This window comes from Hoplias malabaricus, chromosome 2, assembly GCF_029633855.1.
Source record: "Hoplias malabaricus isolate fHopMal1 chromosome 2, fHopMal1.hap1, whole genome shotgun sequence".
Classification (NCBI taxonomy): Eukaryota; Metazoa; Chordata; class Actinopteri; order Characiformes; family Erythrinidae; genus Hoplias; species Hoplias malabaricus.
The window spans coordinates 72,561,097-72,580,757 of record NC_089801.1 but is presented as its reverse complement, the minus strand read 5'-3'; the positions used below and the strand labels follow the sequence as shown (position 1 = coordinate 72,580,757).

Sequence of the window (19,661 nt, the reverse complement as noted above, 5' to 3'; positions counted from 1 at the left end):
ATGGCTGTGCTAGGACCCAATGTGAGATAAAGATTATCTACATAAAGTTTATACTTAACATTAATGCAAAAATACTTTTTCAATACACATTTCACATATGCTTCTGCCTGTCTGATATTAATATATGATGTGTCATATCTAAATGACACGTTTCTTACTTACTTATTTGAGTCCGTGCTCAATTGACCATAAAGGAGCATTTTTGTTGTTCTACTGTTAGACTATAGCCTGTCTGTTGCTCTTCATACTTTCATCCTTTCATTCTATTCGAAAATGACCACATTTACTTGATTACCTTTTTACATGTGAAAATAAATAGCATTTATAGGTTAGAAACTTTTCAAATTTAGATTTGTTATGTTCAGTGTGATTCTTGATTAAATATACATTTTAAAAATAAAACACAACATGTTTAAACATATTTACAATTTTACAACTTCTGACAGCAAGAAACACATTAAAACGAAACTTATTGAAAAGGTCAACTGAATGAAATGACATCCACAAAAGCAGATGGCGACATTGTGGTAACGTGAACGCGCCTCAGGGAGGAGGAGGGGAGGGGAGACGGGGCTTTGTGAACGCGCGTCGGGTCCGCTAGATTATCGCTGTCCGCGCGGTAGACGGATGGAGTTGCTTTAAAAAGCAGTCCAATTAGCGCCGAAGAGTCCGGTTTACAGGAAAACGCGTCTTTAGCGCTGGACAAGTTCGGGAGCTGCAATTAAATTACGTCTTTGGTTTGTTTTTTTTCACCTGCAAAATTAACATCAGTGTCCAACTCGGAGAAATGCGCGTTCACGTTCCGCGGTGTACTCGGCGCTGGAGAGAAGGACAACAGATACTTTCTCCCCCTTGACTCAGAAAAACGTTACCCGTCGCGTGCAGGCGGGTGGTAAACACATCTACGCAGCATTTATACTCACCGACCTAACTGTTATACTTTTATTTAAGACAGAAACTTTGCTGCTTGTGGATATATTACTATTACGAGCTGCCGTGACTGAGCGGTTCGCTTGGTAACGAACGTTAGCTCAAGCAGCTAAAGCTCAGTCCGCGCCGGGCTTTGTTTTGATTGTGTGGAGAGTAACACTGGCGTTGTTTCACAGTTTTATCACCCGTTTACATAGACGAAGAGACTCCAAGACCGTTATCTTCGATGTTAGTTTGGTGTATTTTGTCCTTCAGCGACGTAACTCTTAGTATAAGTGAACGCTAAGTCGGCAATGACAGGAGTCCCAGATTAACACTCGTTTGTGGAGTCGCTAACGAGAAATAAGTATGCGATAACATTCGCTTCGTGTCGAGAAAACTCGCTTATTTCCACGTATAGCCCCTGTTTTACCCCCCAACTACCGACTAACAGTCGTGGGGACTGACCATGTCTTTCTTTAACTTTCGAAAAATATTCAAGTTGGGGCCAGATAAGAAGAAAAAGCAGTATGAGCACGTTCACAGAGACGTGAACCCTGAGGAGATCTGGGCGATTATTGGAGAACTGGGGGATGGCGCGTTTGGAAAAGTGTACAAGGTAAAGGAGAAAACCAGCACGCTTTTCTGTGCACAACGGGCTTTACCTTGTGCTTCACATCAGCCAGCGTTATTTCTAAGTATTCTAGTTATTTAATGAACTATATAGTTGAGTAGAGAGAGAGTTTTATGAATGAAGTGCCTTTGCTTCAGCAGTAGAACAAATTTTTGCACATTTTTGAAAGCTATGATTTCAACTGAATTCATTGTTATTGAGCATAGTCTCAAAATGTTTTACTGTTGTCTTAACATTTAAATGATTAGGAGAGAAGCTCAGATAAACATGTGCTGGCCATTTTGATGAAAAAACAAATATAAAGAGATTACTTTTTAGAAAAATAATTGTTGAGCCCCAAGTGACAATGTGAATCTGCCATTTATGGGCTGCTTTATTTTACAGGGTTGATGCCGGTGTTGGTTCTAAAGCCTTATGGCCATCTCTGTAGTTAAACACTGTTTACAGCAGGAATGAACAAAGATGGTGATACGAGACTGATATTTGCTTTTCAAGTCAGCATTGGACAGATGTATTTCAAAGCACTATTTCTACACAGTCCATTGAAATAAGAATTGACTGTTGAGGCAGCACTGACCCACTGGGTTAAAGTGTGAATGTTATTTATTATATGCCGTAGAAGTACTCTGTACACATGACAGATATATGTCTCTGTACTGATGATGCAGACGATTTTTAAATCAATATATGTATGGGCAAATATAAACATTAGACATCAGCACTGTTCCTACACTATTGCTACGTCCCTGACATTTTCGAGCTGTGTTTACATGTAACCTCTCCAGTTTTACTACCTTCTAAAGAGACCTCCGCTACTAGCACTTACAACAGCCATTCAAGCCAATTGCTTTCAACAACCATTTTCCAACCTGATAGCTTGTCAAGGCCAAATTAGCGCATGACTGCTTGGCTCTGAGATACAACAGCAGGGTCGTTTAGAAACACAGGGTGATTTGGAGATTAGCTTCCAAAGCTTGTGGCTTTGTAGGCTCTGAAAAAGAGCTCATTCTTGATCTAGATAAAAACAACAACAACAACAACATCCACTGCAGTAAGTGCTGTAAGGAAATGTGTTGGTGACCACTTTGAGCCCTGCAACTGCATGTTCATGATCATGTATTGTAATAGTGGAAATCAGCACTGGGTAAAGAATGCTTCTCTAGGACATGCAACTAGTGGCAAAATGAATAGGCGGAAGTGGGAGGAAGTGTATTTCCTGCAATGGGGAAATTGACATGCTTTCCGTGGCTTAATATATGACAAGGATGAGCTTGTAGCCATTTAAAACAGCAGGTAAATTATTCCAGTTATCAAACTACAATGAAACAATTTGCAGATTGTGTATTTGGATTATGGATGCACATACTGGACACTTTAAAGAGTTGGAGTTCAGGGAATGGCTGATTGAACATCTTAAAGGAATGTTAAGTGGACATGTCATTTTTATATTTTTTATATAAAAAAAATTACATATTCTATGGATATTTAGTATGTATATGTATACTAAATATTCTGTACATATCATAAATATAAGATATTTACAAAAAGGGACAACAATGCAGTTATGTCACTCTGTTTAGTAAAATATCTCCAAAAGAACCTATGTGCCAACTCTGACAAGAAAAGGTTAATTTCTGAGACTTTAAAGCATGCATTCAAAATTATACAGTGTCTTGAAGTACTGTTAAAAGGACACACTGCTATTTCATTTGGTCCTTGTGTATTTTTTTTCTCCCACAAAGCATGTCATAGATGTTTCGTTAAAACCCCAGAGAACTGTGGGAAATGGGTAAAATGTGTCACATTTTAAAGGAAACCTTCAGGTTTTTAAATTAAACCTCAGGTGTTTAATGAGTTATTTTTGAAATTTTCAGAATGCTTTTTAAAACTGTAATTTTACAGTGTTGCGATAAAATTGAGACTATACATTTGACACTTCAGTGGTGTTCTCTAAAGTACATTGCATTCTGTTCTCCAGAAGGAGAGGTGAATATTTGTAAGATTTCATTACAGATTAAATTGGGTGTATGAAATCAACAATTTAAATTTCTACAGTTATAAAAGAATAAAGTACAATTGTGCTCTCCCGTAAAAGGTACTGAATATGTACCCTTGAGGGTACCACCAAAGAAGCAATTTTGGCTCTTTCCACTCCATTGAGCCTACTTGAGTCGACTCAGCTCTTTTGCTTTTCCAGAAAGCACCACATACTTGTGTCTTTGATATTTTTGATGTGTGCATCCTTACCCACAAAAACCTAATGAGTGTCTTGATTCAGATATATTTGCATATATCTTTGTAGAAGTATAAATCAGTAATTAATATGGAATAACATCATGATTTTGTTATGTCCAGGCACTTCTAATAATTAAATTTGCTATATTTATTTAGGCATATTTACCTATCCTCCCTTACACACTGAGCATACGATATCATTTAGGCAAATCTGTTTAGTAATAAACATGTACACTTTGACCTGGTTAATTTTTCACTGGCTTCTAGTGTGTGCTGAGTTCCCTAGTTTGTAGACTCTCCCCTCTTTCATGAAGTCGGATATAATTATTGTAACGGTCACATTGTGGTCACTGACCTTCTCTGCTCTGCAGAGCTAAAAAATTAATTTGCATGAGTGACATTGAGAGTGATCGCTGCTGAAGGTTGGTCCAAGTTCCACCGGCTATGTGTCTCCCAATTGTTTCGTGCTGCAGACTTGGTTTTGTGTCGAATTCTCTGGAATGATTTGTAAATCAGCAGGAGATTGGAACAGATAATACAGACAGACACTATTTGAAACAGCACCGTGTTAAAGAGAGAATATGGTACAAACTTGTTTATATGTTGTCCATATGCTCAAACTATAAGTGTTTTTCAGTTGTTCACTATGTAACGCCTGATGTATTTTTGATCAAATTTAAGAAAATAATTCCCGTCATAGCTAGAGCTTCTTTCTCTGATATTTCACGGGCATTTGTGATTTGTCCTTATCTTATCTGGTCATTCCTACCAAAGACCATAGGTCTTTGTTTGGAACAATGCCATAGCAAAACAACATTTGGGTCCCTTGAGAACTTATCATAAGCTCTGTATTATATTTCTCTAATCAAACTTTATATTTACTTCTGTCATCAATATTTGAATGAATGCTGTGTCTGGTAGAGAACTTGTGGACTCTTAATAGCACTTCAGAGTGTTTTTTTTTAATCAATAAAGTAAATTATTTCTTGTCACCTTCTCTGTCTCTGCAGTTTGCTTATGTTTGCCATGTTGTCTGCCAAGGCAAATAGTATTTTCTTTTTATTATTATTATTTTTTGCATGATTGTAAACTCTTGGAAGCTCATAGTAAAAATGACTTCTCTTCCCACCTTCCCCCTCCACATCAGGCTCAGAACAAGCAGTCAGGTATTTTGGCTGCGGCAAAGGTGATTGACACTAAGACTGAAGAGGAACTGGAGGATTATATGGTGGAAATTGAAATTTTGGCATCCTGCGATCATCACAACATAGTCAAGCTTTTGGACGCCTTCTACTATGAGAGCAAACTCTGGGTGAGCATCCGCAATTTGTTTGGAAGTTTTGTTTGATGTATAATTGGATTCCTGAATGTTTTAGCTTTACAAGACCTCACAATCTCATGCATCGTTAAGCAGCTTTGTGAGAGTGGTTAACAAATGATGTGTTCGTTTTGGTGTGATGGATGCACAGCTGTGATTACTACTTGTGTATGAGGTGGCACATTCTATTTTTCTGGGAAGGAAGAGGAAATCATGCATATATGTAAACATGGGTTGCAGTCAAGTGATTATTTTTTTTGCTCCGGATGTCATTTTGAGGATTGATTTGCAGCACTAATGTATTAATCTAATTCACAGCTCCTCTCACTGTGCTGTCCATGACTTGTCATGATCCCACAGTGTTTAATAATGGGGAGAAATCTGTAAAGCACATTAGCCTCGTTATTCATGCACAGATTCAAGCTTCAGTAATTGTGTTATTTCACACAGGCACAAGCCACATTCTGTTCCCTCACTTTACAGGGTACATAATCTGATCGCTCTGACCCTGCTCTCTGAGAGATTCTGATAATGTTTTATTGCAATTGTCTGCCTAAATTATTCTTTGTTTTGGCTTAAAGTTTAATATGTAATTCTGATTGTCTGAAAATGTGAGATGATATTTCCACACCACAGTGAAACAGAGGCTGAATCATAAAGGTCTCCTTTTACCCTATGTAGCATAGTGTGTAGGTCATGAACTCACTTTCATGACTTCACTCAGATTGAAAAATCAATAAAATTTGGCTATCAGCTTCAGAATTCCCAGTTGAAGTGTAGAAGTCTTGGATTAATTAACTGTGAAGTGCACTATGGAGGGATCGTTGCACTATTTGGGACCCGCAGTTGGGCATAAACAGGACTGTTTCTAAATATGACACAGGTAAATGTGTCAGGGTTCCTCACTAATATTTATTTAATTTTAACATCTAAATGAAAACTAAATGTGTTCAAAGAAACAATATCAAATTGTGAGTTTATGAGACATGTGTAAATCTTCAAATGGTGGCTACTATTCACAGCAATGTCATGTGTAACCCATGGTAAATTGAGGAGAAACTAGAGCACTGATAGAAAAATATTGCTCTTGCCCCCTCCAGTGTTTTGTGTACCATTTGCTTTATTTACATGTAGTTCAGTCCACTGAAAAGATGATTGGGGCCACAGATATCACAGGCAATTTAGATGTTTAGCATACTTTGCTATGGGGGTAAAAAGTGATCCACAATCCAGCATGAAACAAAATCCAAGCTTAGGACAAACTAAGCCTGAAGTTAGCTGACAAAGCACGAAATCCTGCTTCGTGAGACAACCCCCTGGTCTCTGCCATAATGAATGGTAAGAACCATAAAACTGTATACACTCCTCATACTTAGTGATTTATTAATACAAAGTTTCAATCTGAAAAAAAATGTCACTTGAGAAATGCCTCCTGCTTATCTAGAACTTTAATCATTGATGGAAAAAAAGTGATGAAATGTTTATCCGACAGTTTGCTACGCTATCCTAGGTGCCTTTAAGATTACACACTCCTGAAATGTCAATGAAATGTTTGTGTTTTGCTTAACGTTGACTCATTAAGGATGTGAAAACTTACTTTCAGTGAGCACAGTAATTGGCATGTTTGTCATGGTGTTGAACACATGGCTAAACGAACAGGAAAAACTGCCTCTGGCTAATACCATATTATAATACTTTTCGTTTTTCTCAGAAAATGTTCCTTTAGTTAACTGTTACCCTGTTTCAAACATAAGTGGTATCATAACAGGTTGGTCTTATTTAGAGTAGACCACACATATAAGGACATTGAGGAAAGGATCAAAGAATGTGAGGACAAGGCCTGTTACATCACTGTTTTCCCAGCTTCCTGTGTAAAGAGGTTTGATAATATAGCAGCCAGTTCTTTTATACATTTATGCACAGTTTTTGTGGCAGGACAGACCAGCCATAATTATGTGGTTATAATATTACCGCCTTTGCCGATCCTGCTAGTGTCCTTTCGTTTCTCATTGTGCTCTGATAAATGGGTGTGACATGGAGCAGATTTTATCAGGTTTCACAGTTCACCAGCAAAAACAGGCAGACTTAAGCCCAGCCTACTTCCTCATGATGTAGTCAAAGCAGGGTTGTGCTGAAAATAGGATATTCCATATTATAATATTATTGTCATGTCATTGTAAAAAAAAAAATCATACGGGATATTTTTTAGGTTAAGATTGTAATTAATCACAGGTGGTCCATGAAACATAGCACAAAACTGTAATAAGGAGTCTCATGCTTAGTTTTGGTTTAGAAACTACTCCTATTTTTTCTGCAACCGAGGGTAAAACTGTATGACTTGGGCTGCTCATTGTAGAACTGGTGTGTGTAGTTTATAAAAGCAGACGTGTAGTAGATTGGCTCAAACATTAACAGGATGCATTGGTCAGAATGGCTCCACTGGGACTAGATAGGAAGGCAAAGCCCATGAGTATGCTTGTAACTTCTAGACTGCATGAATTCATGTGTAGGCTATTGTGTTATCTTAGTTGTTGTGCTAAACCAAACATCTCGCCACAGTGAAACAGCTGAATGGAGGTTACTGTTCTGAGAGAAGCTTCTTTGTCTGTTCTTTGAACAGGAGAGTCTGATGTCACCACATTGTGTCTGTCTAGAGACTGTCCCTGCTTATTTCTTAGAGGAAGACTGCAGACTGTGCTGACCTTAACTAAACCTAATGCTATTTTAATAATCGTGTTTTTTTTTCCAGAAATTTTAAATATAATTTAGTTGTCTATGTCGAGCAGTTTCTTATAAAATTGTGCAATCAACTAATCACTGCAGCCCAGATGTCCAGTGCACTACAAGTACCTAACTAAGTCTCCAGATGCCCAGCCTTATCCATGAACTGCCCGGCCAGTCTGCATGGAAACTCTAATCCTATTAGGAATAAGGGCTAAATTCTGGCTCCGTGTCAGTGTGCGAAACTCTCCAGCATGCACACGTACACGCATACATTCATGTCCTCTATTGGCCGATCCGCTTATATCACCAGCCATGCTGAGAAGCAGGAAAAGCCCTCCAGACTCAGCATATCCATTCATGGGCTGCCATTCCACTCCTCAGAGTTCGCCCTGACCGCCGATGAAGGCGTTCACTGGGACCCTCATTTGTGCTTTAGAGTTCTCAGCCAAATCGTCTTTGGACTGAACTGCAATTTTGAACTGCTGGGTGTTGAGCATGTTTTTTTCTAGGGCCACATTGGATGCTGTGTGTTGCTAAATTTAATGCGCTGTCAATCTATTTATAAATATTAAATGTTTAGAAATATTAAAAGTTACATTTGAAAATAATTCGAGTGATACAGTTAAATGCTGGAAACTCATTATTATTCACATAAGAGTTAAAATCTATTGGTATTCCTTTTAAAAAGAAGGTAGTTGTTGAAGCTCAAAAGAGAATGTGATTTGTAAAGACAAGAATAATGCATGGAAATTTTAAAAAGATCAGTAGCAAAAAAACAAAAAATCAAAAGAATCAACTGACAAAATGTCAGCAATTCTTTATTTAACAATCAATAGCCCATGTAGCTAACAGCAAAAAACTAATAAAAGAAATAATTTGTAGCATATGTTTTAAATGGTACTTAAATGAAGTTTAAAATCAAACGGTGTCCAGGTTAAAACGTATTAAAAAGCGTATTAAAAAAACGCTTTTTATAAAACGTATTATAAAAAGACGGCTTTATTGATTTATTGTGTGAATCATAATACGATCACTGTGCCAGGCTAATACTACAAAACTTGACTTCATTGTAAACAATTACAGTGATCCCTCATTTTTCGCGGGGGATGCGTTCCAAGACCACTCGGACTTTTGGACTTTTAAAACCCTCCCTGTTACTGTTAACAACCCACCCTTTGCATTAAATAGTCGTTCTATAATGTTTTTCAGCTGGAACTACATGTGATATCCTACCAGTTTCTTTAATAGAGTCATTCCTAAGCTGTGATTTAGCGTCAGTAAATTTCACTCGGATGTGGACATGAACAACACATGTACGTAAGAAATACTTGTAAATGATATATTTTGTTACCTACAGGCCCAGTCTAATACATGTATTTTTAGGCACCTAGTCTGTGATATAGTGGTCATAAGCCCCCTTGAAAAAAAACGCTAAGTAGTGAGTCCGCGAAAGAAGAACTGCAAAGTAGCGAGGGATTACTGTAGATGTATTCAGGAATATACTCAGTTGAATTTTGTGTTTTTCGAAGTAGTTGAATGGAGTACATCTATTGTTTGCAGATTCTGATCGAGTTTTGCGCTGGAGGGGCTGTGGATGCTGTGATGCTGGGTAAGTAAAACCACACTGATTTCACACTCAAAACGTCTGGTACGTTACCAGGACATTTCACCACTAACATTGCAGTGATATTTACTATTTACATAATATTTAATATTTATATTTACAGTGAAAGGCATGATGTCCACATTTAGGGTCATTAGATACTTCGGTTCATGCTGGTTTTATGCAGGAATAATATCCATACGCAATACGATTTTTGTCCTCACAGGATTAACCAGATTTTTTGAAATATGTGTCTTTAGGGTAAAATAATAAAAAATATTTAACTGTGTGTGTGTGTGTGTGTGTGTGTATAGAACTGGAGAGACCCCTAACCGAGCCACAGATCAGAGTGGTGTGTAAGCAGGTTCTGGAGGCCCTAGTGTATCTGCATGAAAGCAAGGTCATCCATCGAGACCTCAAGGCTGGAAACATACTACTCACATTGGATGGAGAAGTCAAACTCGGTTCGTACTTGCAGAAGTGGGTGTGTTTGTGTTCGGCCAAGTAATTAACTTCAAATGGGCTTTGAGAAGCTGGTCAAACGAGCATTTACTGACTTAGTGTGCTGATTTTTTTCCCCATAGCATATGAAAAATATGAATATAAATAAGTACACAGAATGTAGTGAGTGGCTCTTTTGGAGGATTTGTAAAATGCGGGCGAGTGAGTAGGTAAATTATTGTGAGCTACAAGGCAGTTTCATGAGGTGCTTAACCTCTAATAAAATTTCTAAAATAATACCAAAGGGGATAGGAAGCTTTCATGAAAATGTATACAACACAATGAATTGATGATGGATTTCTATAGCCTGTACAAATACTTTTGTCTTTCTTGTTAAGATAAGACCTACAAACTATGCAAAACAACTCCAGTATAGATTTCTCCAAAAGGGATAACGTTTCACACTTGCTTTATCTCATACTACTGCTTTGCTTGCACTTAATGCTTAACATATTTACCCACCACCAAAGCAACTGGCTACATGTAACGTGACACTCACTAAACTGGTTTAGGCTTGTTTTTTTCCAGCAACAAGATGTGTAGGTATATGAAAGTGAATAAAGACAGTACCAGGTATGGTGTTCACCTAAGTAGATGTTCCTGGAAATTTAGTCTTTTAAACTTTTCCAACTGGTAAATTAACTTCAACACAGTTGTTCAGTTTATAAGTAATCATTTTAAGTCATCTCGTTCATTTAATCAGGTCTGTTTTTTTCTGCCTGTTACTCCATGATCTGTATCTTTTGTGTTTAGTGCTTGTCTGCCCAGAAAGGACACGTTTTACTACATTTTATCATGCATTAGTGTCTGCTGGCACATCACCCACGTAGATGTTGATATGAAAGTAATATGCTCAAGTGCTGTGAAGTGAATTTGAAAGTCACATAAATCTGACTTGAAGTTTGAAGAAAAACTCATAATTTGTATATCGATTGAAGAGTTTGGCATATGCATAAAATTGAAGCTCAACACCATTCTGTACCCACAACTTTGAGACATATTCCAATGTTACCAAACTTCTGCTGTTAAATTTGAAGCACAGCTTACTGGCAGAGAGTGACAATCGGATTTAGATTTATGCTCCTTTGATTAACTAATAGCCTGGCAGTTTAAGTTCCACTAACTAGTGCTTCTACTTTCTAAAGTGCATTTTGGAAGAAACTTCTACCCTCTCATTTCAACCAGACAAGCACATATCCCTCCTTTTATCCATGGTTAATTTTGAACTGTATTCAAGGGATTGTGTTTTAGAAGCTTTCAGAAAGTGTATCAGGCCTATAAATGTATAAACTATCACTGATTTACTGTTGTGTTCAATAATTCCCATGCAGTTTTTTTAATCGTCAGTGGGACAAAATACCAAAATACTATTAAACACAACTTTTCGTATTCATTCATTTACATCAGCACAGTCATCATGTGGCCTTAATGTTCTGCTTTGTTGTTGTTCTGGTGCTGGTTATAAAGAGGGAGTGAGTCATTCCCATCTGTAATGTATAGCCGAAGCAAAGTGTTGCTTGCCTTGCATATTCTTTTATCGTGCTACCACTGACTAACCCCACATAGGCTTCCACTGCGTGAGTCATTGTCAGCTGTGGCTAAATGTGCTAATAATCATGTTAGGTGACAGAGAGCGAGAGGAAGAAATAAAGACCCCATTTGCATGTAAAAGTTTGCATGTAAAACCCTTGAGGACGTTTTAAAGAACTCTGAATTAACCAGTGGTGTTACTGCCCAGCTGCATGATGCAGCTTTTTATAGACCGTGGGTATGGTCTTGTTGAGGCTGCTTTTTAAGTTACAAAAAATAGCTTCTATTTCAGTCAGTTCCATTTCTCTTCATAGGGAAGCTGAAATTAAACTCTCTGACATCAGAAAGAATCATTTTAAACATTTTAATTCAGCGGAATTAATCTATCAACACATGCTAATATTTTCTACGTAGAGCATATACTCCTTTGAGTTATTATAGCTTAATTTAACTAAAATTTAATGGCTCTTACAATTTTATATTACAGTGTTATAATATGTTATTCGCATTCGCTTCACATTTAAAATCCATACTTTTGACAGGATGTTTTTCATTTAGCTCGCTGTTTTGATGACTGTGACATCAAAGGTTTATTGTTAATACTAAACCAGAATCAGCTCAGCTGGTAATTAGTCATGCTTTCTTAACAACACGTTACAGTGATCCCTCGTTTTTCACGAGATTTGTGTTCCAAGACCACCTTTGAAAAACGAATTTCCCCGAAGTAGAGGAAAGATATTTTATGTATTTAACGAGTATTTGGACGAGTACTTTTTTCAAGCTGGAACTACATGTGATATCCTATCAGTTTCTTTAATAGAGTCATTCCTAAGCTGTGATTTAGTGTCAGTAAATTTCACTCGGATGTGGACATGAACAATACATGTACTGTACGTAAGAAATACTTGTAAATGATATATTTTGTCACCTACAGGCCCAGTCTAACACATGTAAATAATAATGAAATATTTTGAATATTCATCTTTCACGGTTTTCCTAGATTTTCCCTCAATATTTGCGATATAGCAGCCATAAGCCGCCTTGAAAAAACCCGTGAAGTAGCGAATACGCGAAAGATGAACCGAGAAGGGATTACTGTATTCACATATAAGAAAAAAGTCTTTTTCAACTGGCATTGATGTTGTGGGTGTATAATTTTTAGTGCTGTCAGCCTTAAACCTGTTATCACATATGATTAATCTGAACATTTTAACACATGAATTAATCATATTACCAAATTTGGTCACAGCTTCCTCCCATAATTCACTCGTTTTTCAGAGCTTGGTGACGTATTAGCGGTTTAGGATTAGGCAATGTAAACAAGGCATTGCTACTGTTAAAGTCAGAAGGTAGATTATATTATTGTTATGCTGAAATGCTAAACCTCATAACTGATTCTCACTTATACCCTCTCTCTCTCTCTCTCTCTCTCTCTCTCTCTCGTACACATTGATCTCTTATAAAAATATTGAAGCCGGAATATGGAGATGAATTGTTGTCTGAGCTGTGAGTTGCACACTTCAGTTTTCTCAGTTAAAGCTTTCCTCAGAGCTTCGTGGTATTTGATGTCGACTCTTTTCCTGAACGTTTTACTCAACAAATTAATAGATTTGAATTCAAATATTGTAAACACTGCTCTGAAATGACACGATAAAGTAAAGAGAACAGTCTCCTCTAACCAGTTTGTTGTGCACACTACTCAACACATTTATCCCCCTTTTGGGAAAAACAAAAAGGAATTACAAATATATATTTTTTATCTTACAGCGGATTTTGGAGTGTCTGCCAAAAACACTAAAACATTTCAGAGAAGAGACTCCTTCATTGGAACTCCATACTGGTGAGGCACATGGCCATAGCAAAAATTAGAGTATATTTCATTTATGCTGTAGTGTTAAAAAACGTCCCCTCTCTTCCTTCTATACACACTCAGGATGGCTCCAGAGGTGGTGATGTGTGAGACATCAAAGGACAGGCCTTATGACTATAAGGCAGATATCTGGTCTCTGGGCGTCACACTGATAGAGCTAGCCCAGATGGAGCCTCCCAATCATGAGATGAATCCCATGCGTGTGCTGCTGAAGATCGCCAAGGCCGAACCACCCACTCTCATGCAGCCTTCCAAATGGTAAGACAAAGAAATGCAGACACAACAAAATAACATATGCATTTGATAGACAAGAAAGAAAACCAGGGGATTTGGTAGTATTAGCTTTGTGGAAATTTTTGCTTGCCTTTAACTTGCATTAAACTGAATATCAATTTTAATTCGCCTTAAAGTTCCCTAACCATTTAACAGCCGTTCCTAATCCTTCGTATACGTATTTGTTCAGGCTGAATAATTGAAAATTATTCTTTTTCATTTTTTGGGAGGGATATGGAGGGATAAAAATCTTTTGGAAATCAGTATTAAATAAACAAAACAGTGCGAAAACCTAAACACAGCCATAAGCAAGATTGATCCATATTGTTTGAGTTGAATATAACCTTCCTATTATATAATCTATAATGATAGATTGCAGTACATTTATTCAAACTCGGGTCTTTTTTTTTTCTCAGGTCTCCAGAGTTCAGTGACTTCTTGAGGCATTGTCTGGATAAGAATTTGGACAACAGATGGAGTGCAGCCCAGCTCCTTCAGGTGAGTCTGCTCTTTCTTTATCATTAAATCATCACCCTAAAATACTCAATCTTAAACCCACTGCCACTTATGAAACAGCCCCTGGTCTTAGATTTGTTTTAATTTGCCTCCACTTTTTATTCCACATGAAAGCACAATCTACAAAACTGGCCTTAAATCAGTGTATGCGTTTACCCACAGCCCATTTAGTTTCCTAAACACCTGCTGGAGCAGGTGGCCGTACCACATAGACATCTGTGTATTTAGTTGTTCGTTTGTCTGGTACTCATTTCGTCCAAGTTCATCCTTAGGCTCCTACGTCAGCAGAGGAGCTTTTCTTAACAGAGGCTTTAAGGAGCCTAGCCACGCAACAGTCTCTCTCACACACGTGTCTCCACACAGTGCGCTACAGTTACTCTGACACTCAGGAACTCGAGGCAAGGAATCTAAATGGGTGTGAAAATACAGAATCAGACTTTCCCTCCGATGAAGGTTATAATATCGAAGAAGCTGCACATTCTTAGGCCAGCTATTGACTATGTGCAGCAAATGGCTAAGAAGGTAAGACTCTGTGTTAGTTGTTGTGGAGTGCCATTAGTTTTTTATTAACACGGATGCCGTTGATGTTTAGCGTTTATTGATAAAACTCTGTTTTTAAATATCTTTTAAAATTAAGCTGAGAAAAAACAAGTGGTATAGTAATAACATTATCTAGCCGAGCTAAGTCAAATTCTGATTAATTACGATCTTTTAGTCTGCTGAATGTATATTGTCACTGTCCACAAAAAAACATTTATCCTCCCGAGTAGTAGCTTTTTAGCTTTCAGTGGAAGTCAATGTAAAAAGATTTTATTGCAAGTAAATCTGCTGCATTTCCATTGGTCTATTCATCACGAAACAATTACATTAACAGTTTACATTGCTGAGGGTAATGTGTGTTATGTTCTTGTGTATAGCACCCATTTGTGAGCAGTGTGGCTGATAACAAACCTGTACGAGAATTGATAGCAGAGGCCAAGGCTGAAGTCACAGAAGAGATAGAGGAATCAAAAGAAGAAGAGGAGGAGGAAGATCAGGAAGGACAACTGGTGAGACAGCCTCCTCTTTATATAGTTTTGTAAATATTGATTTTTCTAAGCTGTTTTCTAAGCTGAGTCACAGTCAATCAGCTTATAGCATTTTGCAGCATTTTTGCTCTAGCATGTACTAATGCACAGTTTATTGTCATCATCTTCTTTGCAGCTTAATCCATCTAAGGGTCGTGATACAGTTTATTGTATGGTTTGCTAGTTGTGTTGCGGTGCTGTTGTTTGGCTATAGATAAACAACTTTTTACATAGCATTTACATTGTATTCATTTTCATATATTCAGAATATTAGAGGAGGAGAAGAGGTTATATTTGAATAATGTGTTGATATCTGTCGGGGCTCCTAGAGCCAATGGCCTGTAGAAGCACAGTTTTCACACTAAAGTGTTCTAGTAACTTCAGTACCTCAAATGATTGAAGTTGAAAATATTACTTTGAACCAAAGAAACAGACGTAAATATAAATCAGATTCTTTTGCTCAAACCTGATCTCTGAAACTTGATTTGTATCCATCACTAATGTAAATGAAATAACATATTTTCCCACAACACACTTTGTAACTTCTTATACATTTATATATTTTTTTCCAGCTGTTCATATTAAGAAAAGGCCATAAATATTTCAGATGCTTTGCTGTAGTTTGGTATATACTGGCACTGCATTAACTCTAAATGGGTGGGGGGGGGGCTATTTTGGTGTCCACACAACTTGTAATATATCAGATCTATGCAAGATTAATAAAGAAGTGATTCTTGTCTCTGACTAGACAGTGATTCTTGTATTAGATTGCTTTATGGGTGATTAACCAGTATATTAAATGCCCACTCCTTCTCTGTAGCTCATTCCTGGACACAAACGTGCTTCATCTGATGCCAGTGTTGGAAGCTCTGAGGATGAGAAGCTTTCCCAGACGCCTTCTACTCTTGAATCTGTCCCAGAGAAAGTTGAAGAGGTTCCCAAGAGGCAAGAACTGAAGGATGACAAGGCGTCTGAACCAGAAAACCCCAAAGTAGATGTGAATCATATCAAGGAACCACTAGAACCTGCAGAGGTACTGAGTCTTAATGTGAAACCTCAGGAACCTACAGAAAGTGTAAACACTGTAGAAACGTCTGACCCGGTCCTCAGACAAGAGGTACCTTCCACACATCTGACTATAGAAAAGGCAGAAGAGAAGACGAAAGAGAAAGATCTCCCAGTACAAGAAGGAGAGAAGGAGATAGACACTGCCGAAAACGTGTCCATAATCCAGGGTAATAATGAGGAGGTAAGAAAAGAGCCTGTATCTGAGACTTCCACTGAGAAGGTGGAGATGCCAGTCATCGAGGACGCTATGAGACAGGTTAAGGTAACTGTCACAGTGCCTGAGGACAACCCTACACCTCCCTGCTCTCCAGTGAAGGAAGAAGAGAAGAGGGAGATAGAAGATGAGAAGTCTGGCATGGAAAAGGAGAAAGAGACTCCTAAAAAGCGAAGGTTTGAGAAGAAAAGCTCAGACTCTGGAATTGGTTCATCAGCTGATAACAGCAGCATTGATCTTAACCTGTCCATCTCCAGCTTCATAAACAAATCTAAGGAGCCCGGGGCCATGCAGGTGAGATTACTATTATTATTTTAACTAAATTACACCATGACTAGGTGGCAGCTATGTAATTTGGACCACAAATATAAAAGCAGGTTCACATATTTTGACTTGTGAACAACTCTGCCTTGAACAGGTGTAATTTTTTATAGGTTTAAGTAGCTTATGTGTCATAATTTCTCATACATCTCTAGTATTTTGATTAAAAACAAATCCTCATTCTGTCACATTCCCAATTTATTGCTGCTATAGGATGCAAAGCGTCAGAAGAAGACCCTGAAGAAGACTCGGAAGTTCATAGTGGACGGCGTGGAAGTCAGCGTAACAACGTCTAAAATCATCACAGACAATGATGTCAAAAATGAAGAGATGAGATTCCTCAGGTGACTTATGTGATTTGGGCTCATATTTGAGTTTGACTCATTTAATGTCATTTGCATAGTAATTTACATTTACCTTTTAATTAGTGTTGTGTGATTCAGACAAATATCTAGACAGCTTTTCAACTTTAAAAATATCTTTTAATGTCCCAGTAAATACCTGTTTAGGTGTCAGAAGCCTCTTGTTTAATTAGCACAAGTAGCTAAATCCCCAAAGTGCTTAACTGTGCTGTTAACATTTTTAGCGGTCTGGATCAGCCGAATAGGGTCAGTTGATTCTATTTACAGTTCTGCTTTAATGGGACTTCTTTGTTACTGTTTTTATCTACTGGCTGCGTTAAGTTTTTTTTATTTTATTTTATTATATTTTTTCCTTCATTTTTTGAAATAACAACAGATAGTTGGCATGATTTAAAAACAATAAAAATGCTATTTACATATTTAAAATATTAAAATGACTATTTTTTTTAAAACAATTAAATTTCATTAACATAAATATTTTGGGTATGATTTTATAACACAAGAAAGATACTGTTTTAATACGACCAGAGGTGTCAAAATTTAATTAACATGACCGCCATATTGGGTGAAACCATGCACGATAGTCCAATCTTATCACTACTGTCTGCCCTTTGGTATAATCATGTTGTCTGATTTTAATTAGAAATATATTTAATTGAAGAACTTTATCACCCACAAATCTTTTGGCCTCCCAGGATCTGTAAACACTCTTCAGCTCCCTTTTCAGCTTCATTAAGTACATACAATACAGACGCAACTGAAAAATATTTTACTTTTCCACAGGTCGTAAATATTATTGACATATTAGGCATCATATATTATTTGAATAATATTAATTCAGCCACGGCACAGAGAACTGTGAAGCAAAGACAGGAAGAAGATCGCTGAGTGCCACTTCCTCTTCTGTATTGGGGCATGTCCTGTTTGGTGGTCTAGGATGTCCTTTTGGTGCTGATCCTAGTCTAATATCTCACACTCCTAGTCAGTTTTTCCGTAGTAATTTCTTTTTATAAATGAAAACAACTGAAGGTTTTTAGCCTCCTCTGTTTGCATATACAAAAGCATTATTGCTCAGAGTTTTGTATTTACATATATATTTGTGTTTGAATTACACAGGCGTCAAGAGCTCAGAGAGTTGCGGCTACTTCAGAAAGAGGAGCAGAGAGCCCAGCAGCAGCTCAGCAACAAACTGCAGCAGCAGAGAGACCAGATCTACCGACGCTTTGAGCAAGAAACCATTGTCAGTACCTTCTGAAATACAGAAAGGAATGACTTTATAAAATGTGTGGCTTCATTAAAAATCTTTAGTTATCTCATTTCAACTATTTATTAGGGGTCGTTGTATCAGTCTGAGGCCCACTTGCCACCACCCCACTCCCCGGCCCTGATTTATTTAACTGATTAAAATATATAATAAATATCTGACAAGTTTTTCAATGGGAAGTTTATACTTCAACTGGTGGGGGCTTTTTATGGTGTGGTCATAAAAAAATCAGAATTTCTGTGATTTCTTGTGAAATCAATGCTAATGCTTATTGCAAAATATATTTTATTAATTTTTACTAATGATGGCTTGCACTTTTAAATAGTACGTCTCCATTTCCATGATGCAGTGAATTCAGTCAGCATTAAGCAGAATATTAAGTTTTAATTGTTAATGTTAACGACATTTTTCATGGCTTTTTTGCATTAGCATAATAGAGTGTTATCTTCTGTCAGTTCACCTGTCGTACAATATCAATAGTAGGAAAGACCAACAGGAGAATAATTAGGACAAAAATGATATTAATGAAGCCTCTTGCTTTGTCTTTCAGAGCAAGAAGCGTCAGTATGATACAGAGGTGGAGAATATGGAACGTCAGCAGAAACAGACCATTGAGCGACTGGAGCAGGAGCACACCAATCGCCTCCGCGACGAGGCTAAGAGGATCAAAGCCGAGCAGGACAAGGAGCTCTCGAAGTTCCAGAATATGCTGAAGAATCGTAAGAAAGAGGTACAAGAGACAGGAAGAAAGAAAAATTGTGTAGTTGAAAGTGATTTAGTTTCATATTTCAGGAGTGTTTTGATTCCAATGCCTACAGTGCTTCCATATCACTTTGAGAATATTGGTGCTTCCAGTGTTGATGCTCTCACTGTTTGTACTGAAGAATCACTTGGATCTGGTAATTGCTTCCAAAATGTACATTTTTGGATTACCAGATCACATCAATTGATTATTGGAAATGATATTGATGCTTTAGATTTGGTATAGTGGTAAAGGTCATGTGTATTCTGTCTCTGGCAATAAGTTTGGCAAAAGATTGTTTGTACACTAAATCCTAATATGTATGATGTTGAGTTCCCTTAACATTGTGTAGTTATTTCCTCTTTCTTTCAGTCTCCTTTTAATCTTGTTAGCCTTATTGAAGGGTTCTTTAAGCAACCTTTAGCTGGTAGAATCCTCTGGCACAAACAAGCCATGGCAACCACTCCAACAGATGTTTATGTAACGACATTTAATTCAGGCTTAACCTGC

At 37.4% G+C, this 19,661-nt stretch overlaps 1 protein-coding gene across 1 annotated transcript in view; it reads left to right on the top strand.

The window, feature by feature from the left end:
- The first annotated feature begins 588 nt into the window (after positions 1 to 588).
- slkb (STE20-like kinase b) overlaps positions 589 to 19,661 on the top strand; it is a 29,129-nt gene continuing 10,056 nt past the window's right edge. Inside the window, exons 1-12 of the mRNA XM_066661393.1 lie at positions 589 to 1,528; positions 4,926 to 5,090; positions 9,381 to 9,429; positions 9,738 to 9,887; positions 13,222 to 13,294; positions 13,388 to 13,582; positions 14,014 to 14,095; positions 15,031 to 15,162; positions 16,001 to 16,756; positions 16,997 to 17,127; positions 18,262 to 18,385; positions 18,960 to 19,139. Of these exons, the coding sequence (XP_066517490.1) occupies positions 1,379 to 1,528; positions 4,926 to 5,090; positions 9,381 to 9,429; positions 9,738 to 9,887; positions 13,222 to 13,294; positions 13,388 to 13,582; positions 14,014 to 14,095; positions 15,031 to 15,162; positions 16,001 to 16,756; positions 16,997 to 17,127; positions 18,262 to 18,385; positions 18,960 to 19,139 (2,187 nt within the window). The 5' untranslated portion in view covers positions 589 to 1,378. The remainder of the gene's footprint in view (positions 1,529 to 4,925; positions 5,091 to 9,380; positions 9,430 to 9,737; positions 9,888 to 13,221; positions 13,295 to 13,387; positions 13,583 to 14,013; positions 14,096 to 15,030; positions 15,163 to 16,000; positions 16,757 to 16,996; positions 17,128 to 18,261; positions 18,386 to 18,959; positions 19,140 to 19,661) is intronic.